Raw genomic sequence first — 24519 nt, forward strand, 5'->3', positions numbered from 1 at the left:
TCTCTCTAGAGCTCACCTAGGGCTTGAAGGAGAAGAAGAAGAAGCTTGGGGGAGGATTTTTGGTGGATTTGGTGGGTTTAGGATCTCTCCTATAAGAAGGATCTTGGAGAGCTTTGGACCAAGGTATGGTTTCATGAAAACCTAGGCTAGGGTTTGGATTTCTCCCAAGAAAACTTAGGTTTTGGAGCTTCTTCGATGATTAGAGCACCTCTTGAGGCTTGAGCTCCATGAAAATCCATGGAAGCCCAAGGTCCTCTCATGATGAACTTCTTGGGTTCATCTTGGATGCCCTAGAAATGGCTTAGTTGGCCTTAGATGAGCACCAAGAAGCTTGACAAGCTCTATTTTGCTTGTTTTAGAGATCAAAACCTAGGGTTTAGCAATGGATTTGGTTAGGGCACCAAATTTGGGGCTTTTGCCCTAGAATTTTTCAGGGGCGAATTGACCCTGTAGAAACCTAATTGGAGGTGTCCTCGACGCGTTGGGCAACTCCGTTTACGAAAATATTTAAGTATGGTTCATGTACAAAGGGCCTAATATGGCACTATTTTGGTAATGGGACTTGGAATCGGCTTTCGTAAAGTTCGAGAGTCGTCGTATTCTACACCTACACGACCCCTCGAGTTGGGTGGTGCATTCCAAGGACCTCGGAAATCCCTTTATGTCTAAAACTAGATAAATTGTCACGCTCCGGATTACACGTTTTCCGGGCACGCCGACAAATCCGCCGTATACGAAGGAATTTTTCTTGTATACGAAGCGACAACTGTACCTGTAAAATATACAATACTACAAACAGTAGTATAGAGCTGCTAGAAGAACTAGAAAAGTAAAAGAAACCGAGTTCTATATACATACACTGAATCCCAGAGTACAAAACTACTCGCGCTGGCGAGTTAAAAGTCTATATGTACATGAACCCAAACCAAAACATTTACCTGCAGTAGAGGTGCCTCTACTTCTGCTCCTCGGATAGGGCTCTAACTCACGATGCCCTTGCCTAGATTCTGATCAGCAACAGCAGCAGCCGAAGACGAAGGGTCTACAAAAACGGGATAACAACTGGGCGTGAGAACTACTGTAGAAACAAGTAGTCCTCAGTGGGTGCCGCCCTCAACAATCATCGGTCTACCCACTAAGTCTACAAAAGGTAATAAGGCTAGCAGGAAAAGCTGGAAAGAAAACTACAGCTACATATCGCTACACTAGCATGATCTACACTAACCAACTGTAGTAAAAGTCACAACTGACTCAATCTCACTAGGGAGTGTGAACACACCCGTCCCGCCTGTCGGATCGAACCCGTAACCTACTCCAGGAGTAGCTGGTGGAGAAAACTCTCTAGGGACTGTGAATACACTCATCCCGTCTAATTAGGTCACACCGTAGCTCAAGAGTAACCGGCGGAGAAGACTCTCTAGAGACTGTGAATACACCCGTCTCGTCTACTCGACTACACCGTATCTCAAGAGTAACCGGCGGAGAAAACTCTCTAAAGACTGTGAATACACCCGTCTCGCCTAATTAGACTACACCGTATCTCAAGCGTAGTCGGTTCCAGAAAAAGTCCAATAGGACGGCTAAGACTCCACTCACGTCACAACCTCACTAAAGGTAGGAAAAAACGTCACTCACTATCTCACCCGGGCTGCCCAAAACGGACCCACTCTGCCTGTATCTAGCTGCGCCGTACACCACCTCGAGGGTAGCCGGCTCAAGAACTGTCCAGCAGAAACTGCGACACTCATCGCACTAAAACCTCATTCCGGAATGGCATTCGTGGGTGCAACCCAACCGAGTTTACAAGTGTCTCTGTCAAGTTCGTACTGCTCTCACAGGCTAAGGTCAAGTAACCAACTCTAACTGGTCTAACAACTAACAGATCACGTGCCCTCAGTACAATCCGTCGCCAAAAAGGCGATACGGGTCCACCGTCAACCCCAACGGCCCCCAACAGTCCGGAACAGCCTTAAAGCTACTATAAAAAAATTCTCTCGACATCCCAGCACGAGCGTAAATACATTCTAATCTACCTGGGATACTCACTATGATGATACTGCAACAGTATAAAATCATACAATGGCCCCTGGGCTAAATCAGGTAGTTTAACATATGATGATTAATATCGCAAGTTTTCTCCTAAGTCTTATCCAAGTCCAACATGTATGTATATCCATAAATAAATAGACTAAGCTCCAATTTAGATTATTACAAAACCAAATCAATGAACCGAGCAATTGCGACATGCAAAAGAATTCCCCTAATACATGTTGACTATATAGGCACTTAGGAGTAAGCCGATGATTAACCCACCTTTAGTGCAATTCCTCTGGCAGCAATCACGGTCTCGGATCACAAGTAACACAGCTGGAAACACCTCCAAACCAGCAACAATCCCCTTAAAATCTGGACATTACAATTCACCCAAAATCCATTAAAATTCGTCAATTTTAGCACTTAAACTTAGAATTTACCCAATTCCAATGTCAAAACTCACCTAACAATCTCCAAATCAGGTGAAGAGGGTTCCAATTCCAGTACTGGTTGATAGGGAATGTGACTCAACTCCACAAAGCCCTTGCGTCCAAAGTTCACCCCAAGAAAACTCAAAAACTTGCAATTCTGCCCATAGTAACAGCAGCAGAGGAAAACCTGAGTTTGACTAGGCTAACCTTCACCAAATTCTGCAAGTCAAGGCTTCGTGGATTCCTCTGAAAGTCTAGAATCCAGCAAACCAAGTTTCGTCGAAATTCGATATCTCTACGTCGCGTACGAGCCAAAACACTGAAGGTCGTCGCTGAAGAACTGCAGAATCAGCACCTATCAAGCTTGGAGTTGTGGATTTTGAAGCAATTTATGGAAATTCGAGAGTAGAAGATGAAATCCAAGGGCTCACTGTGAAGGAGTAAAAAAAGCTCACCAGGGTCACCTTCCATCTATTTATAGGCTGCTGGGAGGGTAAAATAAGCCCCAAGAGAAGTAGCTGTAATCTGGTGTCCCTGCAGAAACGGGGGTTTTGGGCGCCCGGAACCATGTTCTGGGCGACCGAAACATCCAAGCTGCACAAATCATGCTCCTCGGGCTCTACGCTCGCGGTGTGCTGCGCCCGTAAACGGCTCCGGCGGAACTTACCTACCACCCTGCCACGCGTCGAAGCAAACGATATTCACGATGTAGAATTTCCGGACCCACTTCTGGGCGCCCGGAACATAGGATCCGAATTGGCTCCAGTTTCAGTTAAATTTAACACTCGGTTCTGGGCGACCTAAAACATGTTCTGGGCGCCCGAATCTGGCAAAACTCCAGTTTTGCTTATTTGAGTGCACCGAGTTCAATTCTGCATCCAGTTCGTGCAGAATTGACTCTGACTCAGTCCGACACTCTCCAGAGATGTCGACCAGTCACTAATACTTAAGCCAATCATATCCAAAACTCAGGAACACTACATAAATAATGTCATAAAATTATGAAATATATTGGGTAAGAATTTTAAAAATCTAGATTATGTTTAGTAGTATCGATTGTCGATTTGGATCGCCCATAATGAGAAAGATTAGAAAGTACTTTAAGGGTTTGATGCTCATATTAAGAGTAATTTAACTCAGTTCTATTTATTTTTCATCTTTAAATAAAAATTAGGTAAAAATATACATAATTAACTTATCTGAACTATAGACTATTTTGAATCTATTACCAACCCAATATTTAATTTATTTGATTTGACTTTGCCAACGACATTTTGATTTCAAAATTTAAGCTAATTTTTTTATTTTATTGGATTGCATGAATTATACTAACTAAATCTATAAAGATAACAAATTTTAAAGCCAAATAATAGTTGCTTGACTCAAATTAAACTTATTGAAAGGTTAGTTAGTAAAAAATCAAAATTTTGATAGATTGGATTGTCGATTCAAAATGCATGTTCCAGACAGTTTATCTAAAAATTATGGCTAAATTATATAAAACCCTCTTATTAATACCCGCTTTTTCACTTTCTCCTCTGTCGTTTAAAAATCTATACTTTACCCACTTGTAAAATAAAAAATGTTCACAGGGGAGTACGGTGTGAACTGTGATGACAAAATGACCAATTTGCCCATCATTATTTTTGTCTCCTCCCTCATCTTACTCATCCGTCGCCTCGATCGGCGGCGATTCGTGCCTCGATCGGCCTCGATTCTTTCTATTTTCTTCTTCACCTGTTCCCCTTCTCCTCTTGCACCTTCGTCACCCCTCCATTTCGGCAACAGTAGAGAGAAAATTGAGGTGGTGTGGATGGAGAGGTGGGCAAGAGCAATGAGGGCTAAGACGAGGCAGCGGAGGCAGGCGAGGGGGTGTTTGTGGGCGAGGACGGAGATGTAGGCAAGGGCGAGGCGGCGAGGCGGCAGGAGGGCGAGGTGATAGGGGAGGAGGTTGAGAGTATTTATGGTTTATAAAATATATAATAATATTTTATAAATGGAACCCTAACGGGGTACTAACTGCAGGGGGTGAAGTAAACATTTTTTATTTTACAAAGGGGTAAAGTATAGATTTTTTAAATGACAGGGGAAAAGTGAAAAAGCGGGTATTGACAGAAGAATTTTTAGTTATTATATTTACACTTTAATCAATTCCATCCATTAGATCACACTATTCAACCAACCACCCACTCAACCCTAGAGGGACCACCACTAAACCCTAGGAGACCACTATCATTCTAAAGCTACAATTTTTTATTCTAGAGTTAAAAACTTGATTGCAAAAAAGGCTAAATACTATTAATAGTATTCTAGCCCAATTTAATCTCTCTCTATATATACGTGAAGCCAGGATGTTTATAATGTTCTTCGAGTCAAAATTATAAAATTTAATAATTTTCACATACTTTTAATAGTATATATCAAATCTAACGGAGTCGATCGTCCATTTGGATGCCTCCGTGCTACCAAATTGTTTTCAATGATTCGGCATCCAAATCGACGATCGACTCCATTAGACTTGATCTATATTATTAAAAGTATTTGAAAACTAAATTTTATAATTTCTCGACATTTTTTACCTATCAAATGAGTAGTCTAAATATGAACGGTTGAAAATAAAAGTCTTGTAAAAATGATGATAAAATACTTGAATTTAAGATCCGAGGTACTGATCTTACTCTAAATAGTGAAAATAATTTTGTATAAAAATTTTATCAGATTTGGATTGTTTTACACTGTTAAATTCACAAACTCATCACATCGACCATTAAATTTGTTAATTTTGAGACATTTTGATCACTAACTAAACAATATTAAAAAATTATAAAATTTAATTTTTAAATATTTTTAATAATATAAATCAAGTCTAATGAAGCAGATCGTCAATTTAGAATCCCAATAGTTGAAAACAACTTTCCACCCAGTACTACAACCCGGAAAACAGCAACAATATTCGGCTGCTGCGACGTTACAATCAACCCACGTGTTCCGGAATTGTATATTCGCTAATTAAAGGGAATAATCAATAATAGAAAGGTTCACCAATAAACCTTGCAGTGGCCAGTATCTATCTATATCTATTTATACAGTAGGTAGGCGCTGTGCACAAGCATGCAACTGTGGGCCACTTCCTAAGTCCTCAAACTCTCAAGTATAGCTTCAAATAAAATAAGACGCCACTTAAATTAATTTAATCATATTATTATTTTAAGAGGAAAATTTAATAAGAAAGCCACGACTTACTTTTGAGTCTCTTACAATTAATTAAGGATATATATATATATATATATATATATATATATATATATATATATATATATATATATATATATATATATATATATATATATATATAGAGCTAGGCTCCTATGCTTTCGAAAGTACGGAGGCTTCCGTACTTATAAATTGTTTTCGATGATGGGACTTCCAATTCGGTGATCGGTTCCGTTAAATATGATCTACGCTATTGGAACTATCTAGAAACCAAATTTCATAATTTTTTGACTTTGTTTACCTAGTGAACGAGTAGCTTCAAAATGAACGGCTGAAAATAAAAATCTCTTAAAAAACAGCGATAAAGGACTCAAATTTCAAATCGAAAGTATTGCCCTTGCTCTTGATGCTAAGTAGAATTTTTTATTAAAGTTTCATATAATTTGGATACTTCTACACCGTTGAACTTAAAAACGTGCCACATCGGCCGTTCAAATAGTCAATTTTGAGACCCTTTGATCGCTTGGTAAATGAAGTCGAAAAATTATAAAATTTGGTTTCTAAATAGTTTCAGTAGCGTAGATTATGCCTAACACAGCCGATCGTCGAATCGGATGTCCTATCATCGAAAACAACTTACAAGCACGGAGGCCTCCGTACTTTCGAAAGCACGGGAGACATACTATATATATATATAAGAAAGGCTACTATGCTTTTGAAGCACGGAGCCTTCCGTGCTTTCAGGTTGTTTTTCATGTTGCGACTTTCGATCGTCGATCAGCTCCGTTAACTTGATCTAAGTATTTGAAGTACTAGAAAATAAATTATGTGATTTTTTCGATATTATTTGCCTAGTGAAGGAAGGGGCTCAAAATCAACGGCTGAAAATAAAAATTTTCAAAACATGATAATATGACATTAAAATTTTAGATCAAAAATATTGATCTTATTTTATATAATATAAAGAATTTTCTATCAAAATTTCACGTGAATTTGGATATTTCTACACCGTTAAACTTCCAAACGGCTCACTACGGCCATTAAAATTATTGATTTTTGAGCCCCTTCGATCACTAGGCAAATGATATCGAAAAATCATAAAATTTATTTTCTAGGTACTTCAATACTATGATCAAGTTTAACGGAGCCGATCGGCCGATTCGAGAGTCGCAACATCGAAAACGACCTGGAAGCACGGAAGGCTCCGTGCTTCCAGAAGCATAGTAGCCTTACACTATATATATATATATATATATATTATATATATATAATATATATATATATAGTCCGGTTACTATACTTTTATGAGTATTGACTCCCTTATACTCATAAATTTTCAGCCCTTAGATTGTTTACATTGATCATTTTTAACCGGTTAGATCATATTATTCAACTAAATACCCACTCAACATTAGGGAACCACTATCATTCTAAGTGGGACCACCATCATCCTAACACACATTCACATCATCATACAACGTTAAAAATTTATGAGACAAGAGAATTCTATACTTATAATATATAAATATACTAGATTTTCACTCCGCGATGCACGGTAATATAATAATATACGAATATATAAAAATTATTATGTGATAATAATAAAAAATTTTCTAATTAATTTTCATATTTTTTAACAAATAAAAAAATATACTATTAACTTAATTATAGTACATATTAAAGTATACAAGCTATGAGAAAAAAATTTGGACAAAGTAAATATTCAACTAAAATGTAAAATTCAATCCTAGCTCTATTATCTATGAATTGTATCAAAAAATTTATATTTACCATATTGATGGCGAATAAAATGATAATTAAAATTGATATGAAAATTACAATGACATTAATATTTAAGTTATATAATGAGATCATACTAAACTTTCATATTTGACACAAATTAGGAGTAAGCACCATATATTAGTTCCTACTGTCGCTTTTAAGATTTAAAAATATATAGATGTTGGTTTTCAAGAAAATATAAAGAAAAAAAATTTTGTTGCATGAAGATGAAAGTTACATGAGTGACAGAAGGGAAAAAAATTACGAAAATGAAAATTACAGAGAAGTGACAGTAGGAAATAATATGTTCTATTTAAAGCATCAATATTTAAGAGCGAAGAAAATTACAGGAGTGATGTGAGTTTTAAATTTTTTTCTCTTTCCAAAAATGCCTCTATCTTTTTTTACTAATATTTTTATGTCCAGAAATTTTCAACCAATCATTTTAAATAATTAGCTAAGTAATAATTTATTCCCAAATAAAGATAAATATTTTTCTTCTCACGCGTAATATCCGCACCGCCAATTCTTTCGCAACATAATATCCATAAATTTCTCAAATATCTCAACATAATTATAGGTGACTTTGAAATAAAATTTTCTTCATTATATGTGATTTTTAATAATATAGTAAAAGATATTAATTTTTATAAAAACGTGAGTTTTGAATTTTTTCTCTTTTCAAAAATGTCTCTATCCATTTTTACTAATATTTTTATGTCCAGAAATTTTCAACCAATCATTTCAAATAATTAACGAAGTAGTAATTTATTCCCAAATACACATTTATATCCTATTTTCTATCTTTTCTAAAATAAAATATCTATATTTGAACTTTACACGTAGATTATTAATAATTTGTAACCAAATATTCATATTTGAGTTTGACACGTGGCAAGCATATAGAAAGCCACGTGTCAGCTTCTTACATAGGGTTCATTAAGGGTTCTACTTTTATATATAGTAATAGATGTCATGTTTGAACATATATGTATATATTGAGCATGTTGAATAGTAGGGTTAATTGTGAGCTTTTATTGCATGATTGTGAGTTTAATTTTGTATGAAATACTTGTAAGAATGTGAGAATTATAACCCTATTTATGCATGACAAGTGACAAGAACCTAGAAAGGTTAGTGAACAAAAGTGACTCATGGACATAGATCTAGCGAGTGACATTAATGAGTCTAGAACACTTAGAAAAACAAGTGTGGCATTTGGCATGAAAACAAGAACATAGCACTTAGAAAACAAGTGTGGCATGAGTACAAGAACTTGGTAGTGTATATGACACTAAAGTTGGTAAAGAATGCAAAGAAAAGAATGATTGAGATATTATGACATTGCAACCTTAGAGTTAAGGGTCATTGAGTATGGTCTTCCTTAAATTTAAGGAATGGATTGAACTTGGAATCCTCAATATAGGATTGATTGTACTCACCTTTAGTCCTTGCTCGAGGGTGGTAGCTCCCCCTCGGGCAATGTGCTCCGGAGTCGATATCACTGGGTTGTAGCGGGTATCTCCCCAGAGGACAGTCCTATCGGGTTGTAACGGGTATCTCCCTGGTTAGTAGGATTTTGGGTGGTGAGTTTGTTGAGGGCGAAACCTACGGGTTAGCCAAGAGATTGGGTAAAGAAATTGTGATCTTGCATTCATCATGAGCATTATATCGAGCATCACATTTTATATTGTTCAGGCATATTAGTTGCATTTGTTAGTTGGTTATTTTCTTTCTTCTATTCTTATTATGCCTGATTAGACCTAGTGGGATAGTCGGCGTGGTTGGTGCCGAACCCACTGGAAACTTTGTTGTAGTTCTCACACCCCTTTTTCCTCAGAGCCGGGACCCAGCGTGCCGGCGGACGATCGCGGTAAGGGCATCGCGCCCTAGGTAGAGACCGCCCGAGATGTTTTATTTTCATAGTTGCATACCCCTTATTATCATCTTTTGTATTTGATGATGTTAGTATTGTGATCATGTTAAAAGAATGATGTAGAAGACTCCATTTATGTTAAATGGAAAAAGGATCATATTTTTGGAGAACTTGTGATGTATAAAAGAAATGATGCAAAGTTGTATGAAAGTCGAATGCACGTATGTGAACTAAATCTAGTCAAATACTTGTATGATGATTTAGTAGATTCTTTCACTATTGGCTATTGCTTGCCCTCGTGCAAGCCATTGTGTATGTTTCCGCTTATGCAAACTTTATACTCTATTAATACTTGTTGTTGAGCCTTGGACGGACAGGGGAAGCTCTGTCCGTTCGGCGTCTGTTCGACGCTCTCGAACCGGCCAAAAGGATCGGGCTCGGGGCGTGACATGGACAGAATAAAGTGCACAAATCTAGCTAAAAGTAAAGATGAAGAGATTGCCAAACATACCGATTGCTCATATTCTTTATATCTCCTCTACAGAATTAACTTTATCAAGCAAAATAAAAAGGTATTTTATACATTGCAACAAAGCACAACGATCCCATCCAGAAGGCCGCTTTCTCTCCCTTGGCCTATCCCGTGAAGTGCAATTCAAACAAAAACAAATGATATCGGGAATAGTAAGAGAAATTTAGTAGAGATAGTATCTCCCAGTAGGTGTAGGAGACAACAATCACAGCAGTAACAAACATTTATTCAAAGTCGCAACTACTGAGCTACATTTATGCAGATTAACTGAAAAGGACTAATCTGTCGGGGTTCTTATTCCCATTTTCGTTTGTGCTTTCTTCAGGCTTGGACGGAGGGTTAAAGGAGCGACCGGTTGTGTTTTATATGCTGCCTCTCCACCATCGTACCACCAGAAACAAAACCTCGTAGAACGGGTCTTGCGCTGGGAGCACTACCGCTTGGGGTTCTATTATTGCTCTGAGAACTCGAAGCGGCAGCAACAAAATTGCATTTGAACTGTTGCATCATCCCAGTCCTCAGCGAATTAACAGCAGCAGATCTACCTGGAGCTGGCTGAGATGTTGCATTTGACTCCTCGGGTTTATAACCGATTCCAAGGCCGTAATCAACACCACGAACACCTCGCCTGCTACCACCGCCACCACCTCCTTTTCCTCTTCCTCCACCTTTTTTACCTCCTGAGAAAATATTTTCTATGGTTAAGAACAAATATCGGAAAGCTGAGTTGACACTATATAGCAGAAAATGAGTTATATAGCTGCATAGCTGAGGCAAAATGTAAGAAAAATATTTTGTTATCTTATAAACTATAATATGCTTCAACAGCGTACACATACCTGAACCTTTTCTTTGATCACGTTTGGACCTGAACCTTGCATCCTATGATTGAAAAATCCAACTTAGAAGCCACCATTTCACAAAAAATAGCTCATATAACCTTTATTTAAGTATGTGCTGATGGAAACTATTAGAGTTCATGCTACTCATTCCAATAATATTTAGTTTGAAGGTAACAACAGTATATTGATCTGGAAAGAATCACAGAGACGCTACAAAGCATTCCAATATAAAAGAGAACAAGAAAGGGTTTTATGACCAAACCACAGAAGAAAGAAAGGAAAGAGGGAACAACAAAAAGGAGAATTAGTCGTGCAAGCTTTCGATACGTATACTGTGTGCAAAATTAAGTATAACGTTGCTCCGACAAATAATACAAAAGAAAATGTAGTGCAGGCTTCTCATCCTAAGGAGAATGAAATGCAGGAAAGAACATAAAAAGATAGGACTTAATAGACCTCACCTTCATAGCCAGATCCATCAATTCGACAGAAACATCTTGACCAGCAGCAATCAAATTGTTGACTAGTTCACCAGCAAAGCGTGCCTCCTTCTGCGTAATAAGAGTGTAGGCCGTCCCATCTTTATCACCAGCACGGCCAGTTCTCCCTATACGATGGATGTGCATGTCCATGTCTTTTGAAATATCATAGTTAACAACTGACTTTATCGACTTTATGTCTAGCCCACGAGTGGCAACATCAGTTGCAACTAGAACATGGTAAATCCCCGATTTGAACTTCTGCAAGGTGTCCATTCGAGAGGCCTGGTCTTTGTCCCCATGCAGTGCCGCGACCTTGAACCCTTTCTGAACCAGCTGGCTTTCGATTTCATCTACTGTTACCTTTTTCAACGCAAAGACAAGAACATCCCCATCATCAATCAATGACGGCAACTTCTCAAGCAGCCGAGGCATCTTCTTAGAATCAGAAGGAATTACGTGGACAAGTTGGGCGATGTCTTCGTTGGCCCATCCAACCTCACCGACGGTAACCCTAAAAGGATCTACAAGAATTTCTCTAGCTAAGTGCTCGACTTTATACGGCATGGTCGCAGAGAAAAGAAGTGTCTGTTGGTCCGGTCTGATTTGGCCAACGATAGTCGTATTTGCGGCTCGAACCCAAGGTCAAACATCCGGTCAACTTCATCGAGCACCAGGTAAGTTGCCCTAAACATCTTCAAGGCTTTCATCTTCAGCAAGTCTATTAATCTCCCTGGAGTAGCAACAACTATTTCACAACCTGCTTTAAGATCTTTAAATTGGTCATGCTTTGAAACACCACCATAGACAGCGGCAACTCGTAGATCGTGTAAGGCTTCGCAAACTTCTTGGCTTCTAGATATATTTGATGTGCCAATTCCCTGGTGGGAGCACATATCATGCCAATTGGACCTTTTTCTTTTTCAATTTCGGGCTGGTCCATAATGTGAACAATCATAGGGAGTACAAATGCCACAGTTTTTGTAAGGTACCGTACTTCTAAAACTACGAAGTTACGGTGTACATTTAAATGGTTCCGGTGAGGTTGCGGTGGAATGTAACATACCGGATTTTGAGTATAAAGGTGAAAATAAATAAAAATAGTATGAGATACTATTTTATTGGGTTTAGAGAAGTGAAATATAGATTGGAAATGACTTGTGCTGAAATCGGAGCGAAAACAGAAGATTTAAAATTTTCTGTGAGAAACGGGGCAGATAAATTAGCAGAAAATGCACAGTGTCAGAAAATTATGAAAACTGGAGGATATATCAGAAATATTTTTATGAGGCTAGATTTAAAGTTTCATACCATTCTGACACCCGTAGAGTGAGAAATAAAATCCGACAGTCATCTGATAAAGGTTACAGTTCGGCACAGTTTTCGGTGACCAAACGGGGTCGAAACTGAAAACTTAAGATATATTCTTACTCAGTACGTTAAACTGAAGCTGCCTGTCAAATTTGAGCTCAAACGGACATTCAGAAGGGCTCCAACGAAACTTATCAGATTTAGGGACTAAACTGGAAGGTTGAATAGTTGAGGGGCTAACTTGTAAAAAGGGATTAAATCCCTTTCTTCTCCTTCCTCAGCCGAATGCAACCCGCACACACACACAACACACACGCATACATGGAAAGGGTTNTATATATATATTATGCTGTCACACCTACAATTAAGGACATTCTAACCAACCTCACACCTACTGGATCATGTAGTCAAAATTCAGTTGGTGTGTTTCAATTCAAATTAATATCTGCCAAACAATCGATAGCTCCGAAAACTTAACTTCTAGAAAATAATGTACTACAAAAGATCATTATTTCTCAAAACTAGTCTTAGTACACTCCCCTACATGGGTGTAGACGTGTTGAAACACGCCACATAGACTATCAAAAATTATATGCCAAAAACTGGTGAATGCAGAAATTGCACCTAGGATCTCATGGAATGTGAGGGCACTAGAACTCGGCTCTGATACCATATGAAAATTACTTATTATTTTTTAAGCATATGCTATCAAAAGATAATATTTTTCTTATTCTTATATTTACCATTCAATCATTTCCAAAAAAAAAAAAGAAAAAGAAAAAAAATTCTTTTTGTGTGCTGGATCTTTTTCACTGCTTACACAAGCACCTTCACTTAGGGTATGTTTGTTTCAGCGTAAGTAGACTTTGGGTAGAAGTAGACTTTGGGTTGAAGTGGAGCTTGGGTGAAAATTAGTTCATTTCTGCTGTTTGTTTTTAACTGTGGAAGTGCAATTCTGCGAGTTCTGTTGTTTGTTTGGTAGGAAGTAGATGACGTAAAAAGTGTAACTCTTCACCCCCGGTATGGTTGTCACGCCCCGGATTACACTTTTTTCGGGCGCGCCGACAAATCCGCCGTATACAAAGGAATTTTCTCTGTATACGAAGCGATAGCTGTACCTGTAAATCAAACACTACTACGAACAGTAGTAGGGAGCTGCTAGAGAAAACAGAAGCTCAACCAATACTGAGTATTCATTATACAATAGTCCAAATCGAAAATACCAATAGCCTACTCGCCACTGCGAGTAGGTCCACTATGTACATTAAACTCGAAACACAAAACATCTACTGCCAGTAGGAGGCCCTCTAGCCTCAGCACGTCGGGAGGCTCTAACTCGCGACGCCCCTTGCCTCGTATCCTATCCGCGGTAAGGCGCAGCAAGCGAAACCTGTGCGCTCTGCCAAAACAGGGCAGTTTAACAACTGTGGACGTGAACTACTGTAAAAAACATAGTCTCAGTCGGGTAACCGCCCCAAACTAACATCGGTCACCCACTAAGTCTACAGAAAGGCGAGCAAGAATAGCCCAAAGCTAGGAAATAAAACTCAACCGGCTACAACTACACTATACTATCAGGCTCTAGCAACTAACAATACTGTAGGAAATGTCAAATCTGAACCAATCATCGGGACTGTAAGCCATACCCGTCCACTGGGAACTGCTGAATACAGCCGCAGTCCCTGCCCCGTTGTGACTATCACCAGCTCTATCCACACATAACCTGGTCCGGGGAGAGCAAGTCAACCGCGGTCCCGAATTGAGCGATCACCAACCGGCGAAAGCACAAGCACTGACTCTCCGCGGTTCCATAGTCGGCACTCTGGCGCTACCCACGGTACTGCAGCGATATCTCTGGTCGAGGCTCCAACCTACAGGCTTCCAACCTAGGCCAAAGTCAACGATGAAACAGGGTACAACGAGTCTACAAACCAAACCACGTCGCCCTCGCGCACAATCTGATAGCCAAAACAAGAATCTGTGGTCCAGCGCTATCCCGTAACGGCACCCAACGACGCGAAACAGTCAATATACTCTGCTTGGAAAAATAAGCTCGTGCATCCCAGCACCGAGCGTAAATGCCTTCTAACTATCCCAGAGTATCCATCGCACTGACTCTCTTTTGCAACGATCACAATCGAAAGCACGGCTCCTAGAGCTAAATCTGTCTAGTTTAAGCATATGGACGGCCTCAAAACGCAGGTTTTCTCCTAAGTCAAATCAAGTCCACACATGATATAAATAAACATTCATTTCAGCATTGCTTTATATTGCATATTACGTCCAAAATGCTAATCAGATGAAATTAAACATGATAGTACAAACATCGACACTATACACGTCGGCACTAAATGCCCACTTAGCTCACAGCAAAACGATGATAACACCCACCTTGAGAGCAAATCCTGGCATGCAGAGAAGCGTCAGCTCAAGCCTGACGAAGCACGCCTGCTGGAACCATTCATACCTAGCCTTACAGCCAGCAAAGATCGAAAAAGTAGGATCCTAGACATCACACTCACACAACACACTAACAAAATTCAATTTCCTAACTTATGCTATTTATCAATTTCAATGTCAAAACTACACTAAGTGGAGCTGCCAATTCGGTGTGAGCGGACAGATCCAAATCAGCAAACTACTGACGGGCGTCAATCATAACTCAGGTCGCAAAATTCCACAGCTGCAACAAACGATAGCCATGCAAGAAAAACTCAGAAAATCCATTTTCGCTCAAAGCCAAATAGCCAGTCCAGAAAAATCTCAATATCGATCTCAAGCTAACCTCAAACCAAATCTGCCATTCAGGGTTCGTGGATTCCTCTTGCGAAGTCTAGAATCCAGCAAACCAAGTTTCGTCGCAAATCCGACCTTCCTACGATTCAGACGGCACGAGCCAAAACACTGGAGCTCGCGGCGTCGAATCGCTGGAAGGAACTGCAGAAATCAGTACCATCAAGCTGGATTTCATGGAAAGTTTTGATGCACTTTGAGGGCAACAATCGAGGGTAGCAGATGCTAAAACGAGGCTTCTCTGTGAAAGAAAGGTGATGGAATAAGAGCTCACCGGAACACTTCCTCAGCTATTTATAAGCGGTGAAAAATAGGATCACATGAACCTAAACAAACAAAGCTAATGCAATCTGCACATTCCAGCACGCCAAACTAGGTCCCTGCAGAAAACTGGCGTTTGGGCCGCCGGAACCATGTCTGGCGCGACCAGAACAATTCCAGCCTGCACAAACGGGGCTCCTCGGACTCTCGCTCGCGCGTTGCGCTTCGCCGCCGGTGAAACGGCTCCGGCCCGTTAACTATCCTACCACTCTGCCACTGCCGTCAAGCAAGGCCGATATTCACGATGTCGAATTCCGGACCCACTTCTGGTGCGCCCGGAACTTGGGATCCGAATTGGCTGTCCAGTTTCAGCTTAAATTCAACTAATCGTTTCTGGGCCGAACTAACAACCTTGTTCTGGGCGCCGAATCTGGCAAATAACTCCAGTTTTTGCTTATCTTTGGAAGTGCGCCGAGTTTCCAATTCTGCATTTCAATTCGGTGCCAACGAATTGACTCCGACTATAGCTCCGACAGCTCGTCCAGAATGTCGAAAGTCTTATAATTACTGAAGCCATCCTATCCGAAAGCTCGCACAGAAACTACAATAGCTTACCTCTGAAGTATCTATTGTCTATTTTGGTAACTTTAGTAGATAATAAATTATAAGTAAAAAATTAATATAATATATATATGTATAATTATAAAATAAAATTTTAAAAAATTATATTATTTGTTTGCATATAAATTATAATAATGCAACAAATAAAATTCTAAAGTTAAAAAATTATTAACATTTAACAAATTCATTTTTCATCATTTTCTAAATATACATATTAAACAAAAAATATATTAAAACTTACCTAACCAAATTTGATCATATTTTAGACATACAATCCAAATAAAAAATTTAATTACTTCCATAATTGAATATATTTGGATGAAAGGGTAGAGAGGAGGTAACCCTAACACATTAATCCCACTCTTGCCTTTTTTTCACTTCACCGGAATTGACTTCGCCCCGTGGTAGGGCGAAGTCAATTTCATTATTTTGGGTGAACTGGACTTTCGGGCGTAATAAAATTACGGTGAACCAAACAACGGAAGTGGGCAGTTTTCACCGAAAATTACTTCTCTCTTCCCACTTCCACCCCACTTTCGTGCAAACAAAAAGGCCCTTAAAGTATGAATATTATTGAATTTTGAGAGAGTTGATACTACCAAAATACTTTTCATTATTATAGAAGCAAAAATATTTAAATATCAATTTGATTCTATGAATTTACCTTGCATTCTCAAATAAATTCCTAACAATATAAACTTCCGAACTATGATACTGTTTTGATCATAAGAGATTAATATGTTTTGTAGCTTTATAGACATTAGAAAAGAGTCAATGTCGAGCCACAATCTGAAAGAAATATTGTTACACTACAACAAAAATGGTGTATAGCGACACTTTTAAATATTGGTATAGGTCAAAAAAAAAGTACTGCTCCCTAAATTACCGATACTTTTTAAAAGTGTTGCTATATGTGGGGTCGCTATAGGTAGGGCCGCTTTGATATTCGGCATTTACTCCAGCGACCTGTGGCGGAGGGATATGTGGCGGTCGTAGCCCTCTACGGTCCCTGCGAGATCCTCGCGGTCGAACTCCAGCCGCCGGAACCCTATCTCGTCGGCTGCAGCGGCGGAGGACGAGAAGGGGAGATGGTGATCAATTTTTCTTTTTTTTTTTTCCTTTTTTATTGTAATCGGGCCGAGTGGGCTGAGTGTGGTTAGTTGAGTAGAGTAACGTTTTATTTTTTATTGGATTGGGCTTTATATTTAAGTCTTAGTAGATTTTTAAAAAAATTTTGGCATAAATGGGACACTTATATAAAAGTGTCTCAAGAATATGTCCCTATAGCCGAATTCTGTTGTAGTGTTAATGTTTCTCATATTGCTGCGAGCCGATCTTCTTTGATCGCTGGTTTGGTCAAAACACTCCTTCGGGAAGCGCACTAGGAGGATAAGCGGCTACGAATAATGACCCTCGAAACTTGCACCCGCTGTCGGATCAAGTGATTCGGCCGATGAGGGATTGGATCAGTCAAGTTCAATTCACACACTAGGCTCGGTTCGGCCGGATCAGCTATGAGGTAATGAATCCTTGATGTGTAAACCGAATCTTGGTCGAAATTGACTGAAGTGTGATATTGGACACTTTAGAGAGGTCCGTAGAGTGTTTCGAGTGATCGGAATGACTTACAAGGGTGTAAGGGACCAAAAGAGACCTTGTTTGGTGAATTTCGAAAATTTTCAAATTTGTGGTGCTCTCGGGGTCCGGACCCTACATGTAGGGTCCGGACCCCGTACATGGGAAAACGTGAAAAATTGCAAAAAGGTCATTTGTGTGACGGGCTAAGTGCATTGTGCAAGTGGGAGTGTATATAGATGGGTTTTATCCCATTTCTTCACATTTCCCCTTCACACCCCAACAAAAGAGAGTTCTATTTCTCTCTCTAAACTTCTCTCTCTCTCTCGTAGGGTTTGATCCAAGAGGAGGAGTTGGTAGAGAAAGGTTGCTTGGAGGTGAAGCTACCATCTTCTTCTTCATTTGGCTTGAGGAGAAGCTTGTGTTGGAGGTAAGCTTCATGTGATTTAGTGGTTTGTAGTTTGGGTTTTGAAATAATCCCTTAGAAATGAGTTAAATGGAAACCATAGGTGATGTTACACTAGATTATTGCATGAATCATGATTGTTATATGTATTCTTGCAATAATGGGTTTTTAGGTTTTCTAAAGAGGGCTTTTGATCATAGAAGGGTTTGATCTAAATTGAGCCTATGTAAACTTAATTGAAGGTAAAACTGACACGGTGGGCAACTCGAATTGAAATTCCTACGGACGTGCGGCGAGTCGTTGAAGAAAAGTACACTTTTCGGTTCGTTTGTGTTGGGTCGAGCCGAAACGATGCTCATAAATTGCGAGGCTTGAATTCTCGCATCGCGGCATCACCAAGAGATGGGGGGTGCTATCCGAAAAAATCGGATTTCCTTTTATGTCTAAGTTGTTATTGTTGAGCATTTATACTCATATGTTGATATCATGCATTGTAGGATATATGGTTAGATGTATTTCAATTCCTTGTATGCTTCCATGGTAAAAATAGAAATTGTGAGTTGGACACATGATCTAGTGGATGCATAAGGATTGTGTCTTGACATGGAATCCTATAGTACTAAGAACAAGTGATGAACTTGAACAAGTAAATAACATAAAAGAATGGCATTTGGAAATAGTGTAGTAGTGGCACTATGTAGCATACCGATTTTTTTTTTAATAAAAGTGAATATAAATAAAAATAGTGTGAGATACTATTTTTATTCGACTTTTAGAAGTAAATATAAATTGGAAATGATCTGTGCTGAAATTGGAGCGAAAATAGAAGATTTAGAATTTTCTGTGAGAGACGGGGCAGATGAATTAGCAGCAAATGTACAGTGTCAGAAAATTATGAAAATAGGAGGATATGTCAGAATTATTTTTATGAGGATAGAATTAAAATTTCATCCCATTCTGAGACTCGGAAGGTGGAGAATAAAATCAAACTGCTATCTACTAAAGATTACAGTTCGGTAGAGCTCTCGGCGACCAAACGGGGTCGAAACTGAAAGATTAAAATTTTTTTCGTTAAGTTAAGTAAAACCGAGCATGACTGCCAAATTTGAGTTCAAATGGACATTTAGAAGGGCAGGCGAAAAATATCTGTACCTGAGCTACAAACTGAAGTGAATAGTATTTTGGGGATATATATATATATATATATATGTGAACTTGTACTCTTTTCTCATTTGTGCCCAACCCAAGAGAGGCTTGGAGAGCAAGCTTCCTTTCTCTCTTTCTCTCTTTGTCTCTATGACCTCTATTTCTCTCTACCAAAGAGAGGATTGGAGGAGAAAATTGGAGCAAGCTTGATAGAGAAGAAAGCTTGGAGTTGAAGCTTCATCTTTATCTTCATCTTCTCCTTCCTTGGTCTAAGAGGAAACTTGAGAGGTAAGCTTCATAGGGTTTTAATGGTAGAATTTTGAAGCCTCAATTATATGCTCTAGGAATGAGTTTAGAGGACTCCCTAGATGCTAATAACATGTTAATTGCATAAATCAAGTTCCAATTTAGTGATTTCTTGCAATAGTAGCATGTTAGGGCTCAAAATAGGGGTTTTGCTAATAAGGGGGTTTGATCTAAATTCAGCCTGTATAGACCTAATTGTTAGGTATACGAACGCGCTGGCAAAGTCGGTTCGGCGATACGACGAGGCTTCGCGAAGATATTGAAGAAAAGGCCGATTTCGGTACAGATTGCCGCAGCTCGCGGCGTGAGCTTCCTAAAATCACGAAACCGGAATCATAGCATCGTGATATCACCTAAAGTCTTGGAGCTAAGAGAATCGTGGGCACGAAGGGTCGCGTGGAGCTCTCGGTGGGTTTGACCTCGCTACAAATGAGAAAATCTCATTTATGTGGATTTAAGTATCATAAAATGAAAAATCACGCATTTTCATGGTAGATGCATTATTTGTGAATTTTATAATGCTTGAAATGCTTATGTTACATACAATACATTTTTGGACCTCTATGTAGTAGAGAGTTTTCGTGTTGGGCTTTGCCCTATGAATAGCATTCTTAATTGTGGCTTTGGATCGCGTTGCATTTAGTAAATATGACAAGTATAAATGCACATGTTATATACAATGCATTTTCGAACCTCTATGTGGTAGAGAGCTTGCAAGTGAGATTTATGCATGGGTTTAGCATTTTAATTGGGACTTGAAATCATGCTCCATATAGTAGACATGACAAATGTAATATGCCTTGTACATAAATCTGATTTGGACATAGGAAAATACATTAGGCCATAAAGTGGCTTTGGACTTGAATAACTTGTGAGTTAGGGAGCTAATGTCGTAATGCGACATCGGGCTTGAGTTATGAATGAGCCTAGCAAAGTAAGGCCATAAAGAGGCATTAGACTTGAATGATATGTGAATTGTATGTGCATGGTAATTTTATGAGAATTATGCTAAGTTGGTAGTTGTATTGGAAAGCGTATGCATGTAGTATTATGAGAATTATGCTAAGTTGATAGTTGCATACGGACGCATTGAAACCATATGCTAGTGGATAGATGCATGTTAATAGTTATATGCATTGTGGAATACATGCTAGGTACATATTAGCAATATGAAATNGCCTATGTGGGGTCCCGATGACGGCTCCCTACGAATCGAGATGGCTCGCCAGTAGATTGGGTAATGTACTCACGAGAATTATGCAAATTAGGCATGAGCGGTAGTCGAGTCCTAGTAGAGTGGACATTAGGCTGAGGTGCGAGTGAGACGTCCTTCGCCTCGAGCCTAGCTTGTGCGGTACTCCGCAGTCGATTGACTCAAGACCGAGTTGGGCGGTTAGCTTTGTAAAGGTAGATGAAACTTTATGACAAAGGCGGTAAAGGACAGAAAATCTTAAATGTCAATTGGATGAAAGTAGTAATCGATTGAACTACTAGTTGGTTGTATAGTTGCATTATTGCATGATCTTCATATTGCATATCACGAGGCAATGCATGGTATTGTTAGTTGCATAATCCTATTATCATATATATCTGTTTATTGAACTAACCTGCAGTTGCCTCCTTCGGACCTGTCGGTCGAGCTTTTCCCTTGGGTGGCCGTACCCACTGGGAACTATGGAGTTAGTTCTCACCCCACGTTGCTTTTGGGGTGTTACAGGTTCACACGTGAGCGGCGCGGCGGCGCGAGGTGAGGGCGTAGCTCCGTAGATAGCGCCCTACCACCGTGACCAGAGATAGCAGTACCCAAGTCAGCCAAGTTAGGGGTTGTAGAAAAGGAAAGCAAAATGATCAAACTTGTAATAATCTTGTGATGATTGATTGTATTCGGAAGTTTAAATGTATTTGAAAGGAAAAGAAATGTAAATAATATCAAGTGAATGAATGTAATAACTTAGGATGTGTTTATGTTATTTGATACCTTCCTTATGCAATCGTTGTATGTTGAATACTGTTCCTGGTTGGAACCTGTTGATTGCGACGTCTAGGACGTACAGGGGAAACTCTGTCCGTTCGGCGGTCTGTCCGCGTGCCGAACCTGACCAAATAGGCGGGGCTCGGGGCGTGACAATTTTACCGGAACCTGTTTTTGCAATGCCAATAATATCTCTACCAGACAGTACTATAGGTAAAGCTTGGCACTGTATTGGTGTTGGCTTTTCATAGCCCTGCTTGGAAATAGCATTCATCAAAGCAGTAGAGAACCCACAATCTTCAAAGAGTTTGATTGGCTTTGATACATCAAAACCAGAAACACGAATTCCTAAGCTTTTCCTGTAATCTGCGACATCCTGTTCGCTCATTCCTAAAATCAACAAAGAACCACATTTAAAATGCATCCGCGATCCATTTCGACTTCCATACTGAAAATGAGGACTATATTTTACCTAAGAAATTATAACATCAAAAGTGTTGAATGTCGAACGTATTACACATCTAAGACTTACATTAACATGTAACATCGTGTATTCATGTGGACAACAAAATGCCATGTGGAAGTAGTTCCAGGTTATGTTACTACTTGCTAGTAAGTAATTAAACAGTTCGTGTGAGTTATGTACGAATTTCATACTTTCCACGACCTGTTAATGTTAAACACTTCAACCTTTTACAAGGTTAAAAAAAAATATTTCCAGAAAAAGATTTGTATGGAATCACTTGGTAATATATAATTATAATAGTGGGAAAGAATCACCAACATATTGGAAACTGCAGATTCTTAAAAATGTAATAGGCATAAGATATTTGTGACATTCTACTTACTATCTTAACAAAAAGGGGAGCAAAATCAATATAACAGCTATAACCTGAGGCAGTAACATCATAAAGAACAGAATTATTAGATGACATATTCAAGCTTTCCACCAACAATATGCATNATACGGACGCATTGAAACCATATGCTAGTGGATAGATGCATGTTAATAGTTATATGCATTGTGGAATACATGCTAGGTACATATTAGCAATATGAAATCATGCTAGAGAGCATGCGTATTAACCTATTATTGATAGGGTAAGCTAATGTCATAAAGAGGCATTAGGCATGGAATTGGTATATTAAGCTAATGTCATAAACCGATATTGAGCTTGGGACACATATGAACCTAGTAAATAATGCCATAAAGAGGCATGAATTTTGGAACATACTTTGATATAATAATGTTCTAGTGCCCTAAAGAGGCACTAGACTTAGTGAATGATTAGAACTTCACTTGTGGATATTAAACTAGACCTATGAGTTGCGCGGTATTAAGAAGCCTACGGGGGCCTGGAGGGTTAGACTCATTCCTCGAGGGGGAATGTTGGAGCTACCACTGGCACTTAGGCGGCACAAGCCGGCACTCCGGAGTTAGCCTACGCGATTTATGCTCGCTTGTGCGGTATTGAGAAGCCTACGGGGGCCTGGAGGGTTAGACTCATTCCTCGAGGGGAATGCTCGAGCTACCACTGGCACTTTGGCAGCACAAGTCGGGCTACCTTGTGTGGGCCCTTAATTGAAAATGGAAATCAACACGGTGTCACATAAGTAACAATCACTACTAGACAGTTCATAGTAGTTGGATTTATCGGGCATTTGGACATGTAGTGTATTTGATAGTAATGCTTATTGCATTATAGCATACTTGATTGCCATGTTGGAGCATACTAATGTATCGGCATATCAGATTATGATAGAATAGGTGTACATCATGTTGCCATCATGTATACATGTGGCATAGTAGAATAGCATTTTATTANACCTGAGGCAGTAACACCATAAAGAACAGAATTATTAGATGACATATTCAAGCTTTCCACCAACAATATGCATTCAATAGAGCACACAGTTATACGATGCGGAGAGCAATCTAAATGAAATGATTAAACCTTTTCTTTTTTACCTGATATAGAGGGCTTCTCTTCATAGTAAGTCCTTATTAAACTGATCATACTCAATTGCGCCATGATCCAACGCCAGAATCGGCTCGATCTTCCTCTCATCCAACACAATCGGGTTATCGTCGGAATCGTACTCGATCATCCCTGCGTGGACAGCCTTCGCGGCCGCGTACACCTCCTCGTCCGAATTGTACCCCGCGTGCAACGCGTCTGCAGCAAGGGCGAGGCCCACGTCCTTCTTCGCCCTCAAGAAGCTCTCCACGGGGTCGTCCTCGTCCTCGTCCTCGCCCTCGTACCTATCCACCTTCTCCTTCGCCGCCCCGGGTGGCGGCGGCGGCGGCGGGGCGCGGATCTCCTCGTTGATGCCCTCCATGAACGCGTCGAGGGGATCGATCTCGTCCACGTCGCCGCCGCTGCGGCCATCGGCGGCCGCTGCGGCCATCGGCGCCCGCGGCGTCGTCGCTTGCTCGTAGTCGATGTTGTCGAGATCGTTGTCCTCGTAGTTGTCGTGGTTGCTGCCGCCGCGCGAGGACGGGGGCACGTAGAGGCGCTGCGGGGCCTGCGAGCGCTCGAAGCTGTAGGTGGCGGGGCGATTGATGCCGAAGCCCTCGAATCCGAACTTCCTCTTCGACATGGTCGATGGGGATCGGAGCTCGCGGGCGTCGACGGAGAGGGAGGAAACCCTAATTACGATTTGGGAGGAGAAGGGGCCATCGCACGAAGACGAAGCAACCCGAGTTTAGAGAGAGAGAGAGAGAGAGAGAGAGGCGCCGCCCATTGACGGATAAAGGCCTCTGGACCCGGCCCAACTTTTGAAGTCGGCAACTACTTCAAAGTCGGCGACGGTTTAAGAGAAATAAATTGCCTATAATTCCAACTCCGCCGACTTTAATTTTACACTTCCGCGGGTTCCGCACAAAAGAAAAATAAAATAAAATAAAATAAAATAAAAAATAGGGTTAAACCCCTCAC

General features: G+C 39.8%; 2 protein-coding genes across 2 annotated transcripts; both read right to left on the reverse strand.

Annotated features, from left to right (window-relative positions):
• On the reverse strand, positions 10208–21968 carry LOC109724214 (DEAD-box ATP-dependent RNA helicase 24-like). The gene is given in 6 exon segments (XM_020252956.1): positions 10208–10601; positions 10695–10750; positions 11172–11809; positions 11812–12016; positions 12019–12172; positions 21742–21968. Coding segments are annotated over 6 exon segments (1674 nt in total).
• On the reverse strand, positions 21859–24419 carry LOC109724173 (DEAD-box ATP-dependent RNA helicase 24-like). The gene is made up of 2 exons (XM_020252901.1): positions 23550–24419; positions 21859–21970 (listed from the first exon to the last, which is right to left on the reverse strand). Exon 1 carries the CDS (start codon positions 24179–24181, stop codon positions 23570–23572), a length of 612 nt encoding a protein of 203 aa, XP_020108490.1. The 5' UTR covers positions 24182–24419; the 3' UTR covers positions 21859–21970; positions 23550–23569.

Source organism: Ananas comosus, linkage group 18 (genome assembly GCF_001540865.1).
Source record: "Ananas comosus cultivar F153 linkage group 18, ASM154086v1, whole genome shotgun sequence".
Lineage (NCBI taxonomy): Eukaryota > Viridiplantae > Streptophyta > Magnoliopsida > Poales > Bromeliaceae > Ananas > Ananas comosus.

Bases quoted from the DNA above. Each gene is read 5' to 3' on its own strand.
- LOC109724173 (XM_020252901.1), bottom strand. From the start codon at position 24,181: ATGTCGAAGAGGAAGTTCGGATTCGAGGGCTTCGGCATCAATCGCCCC.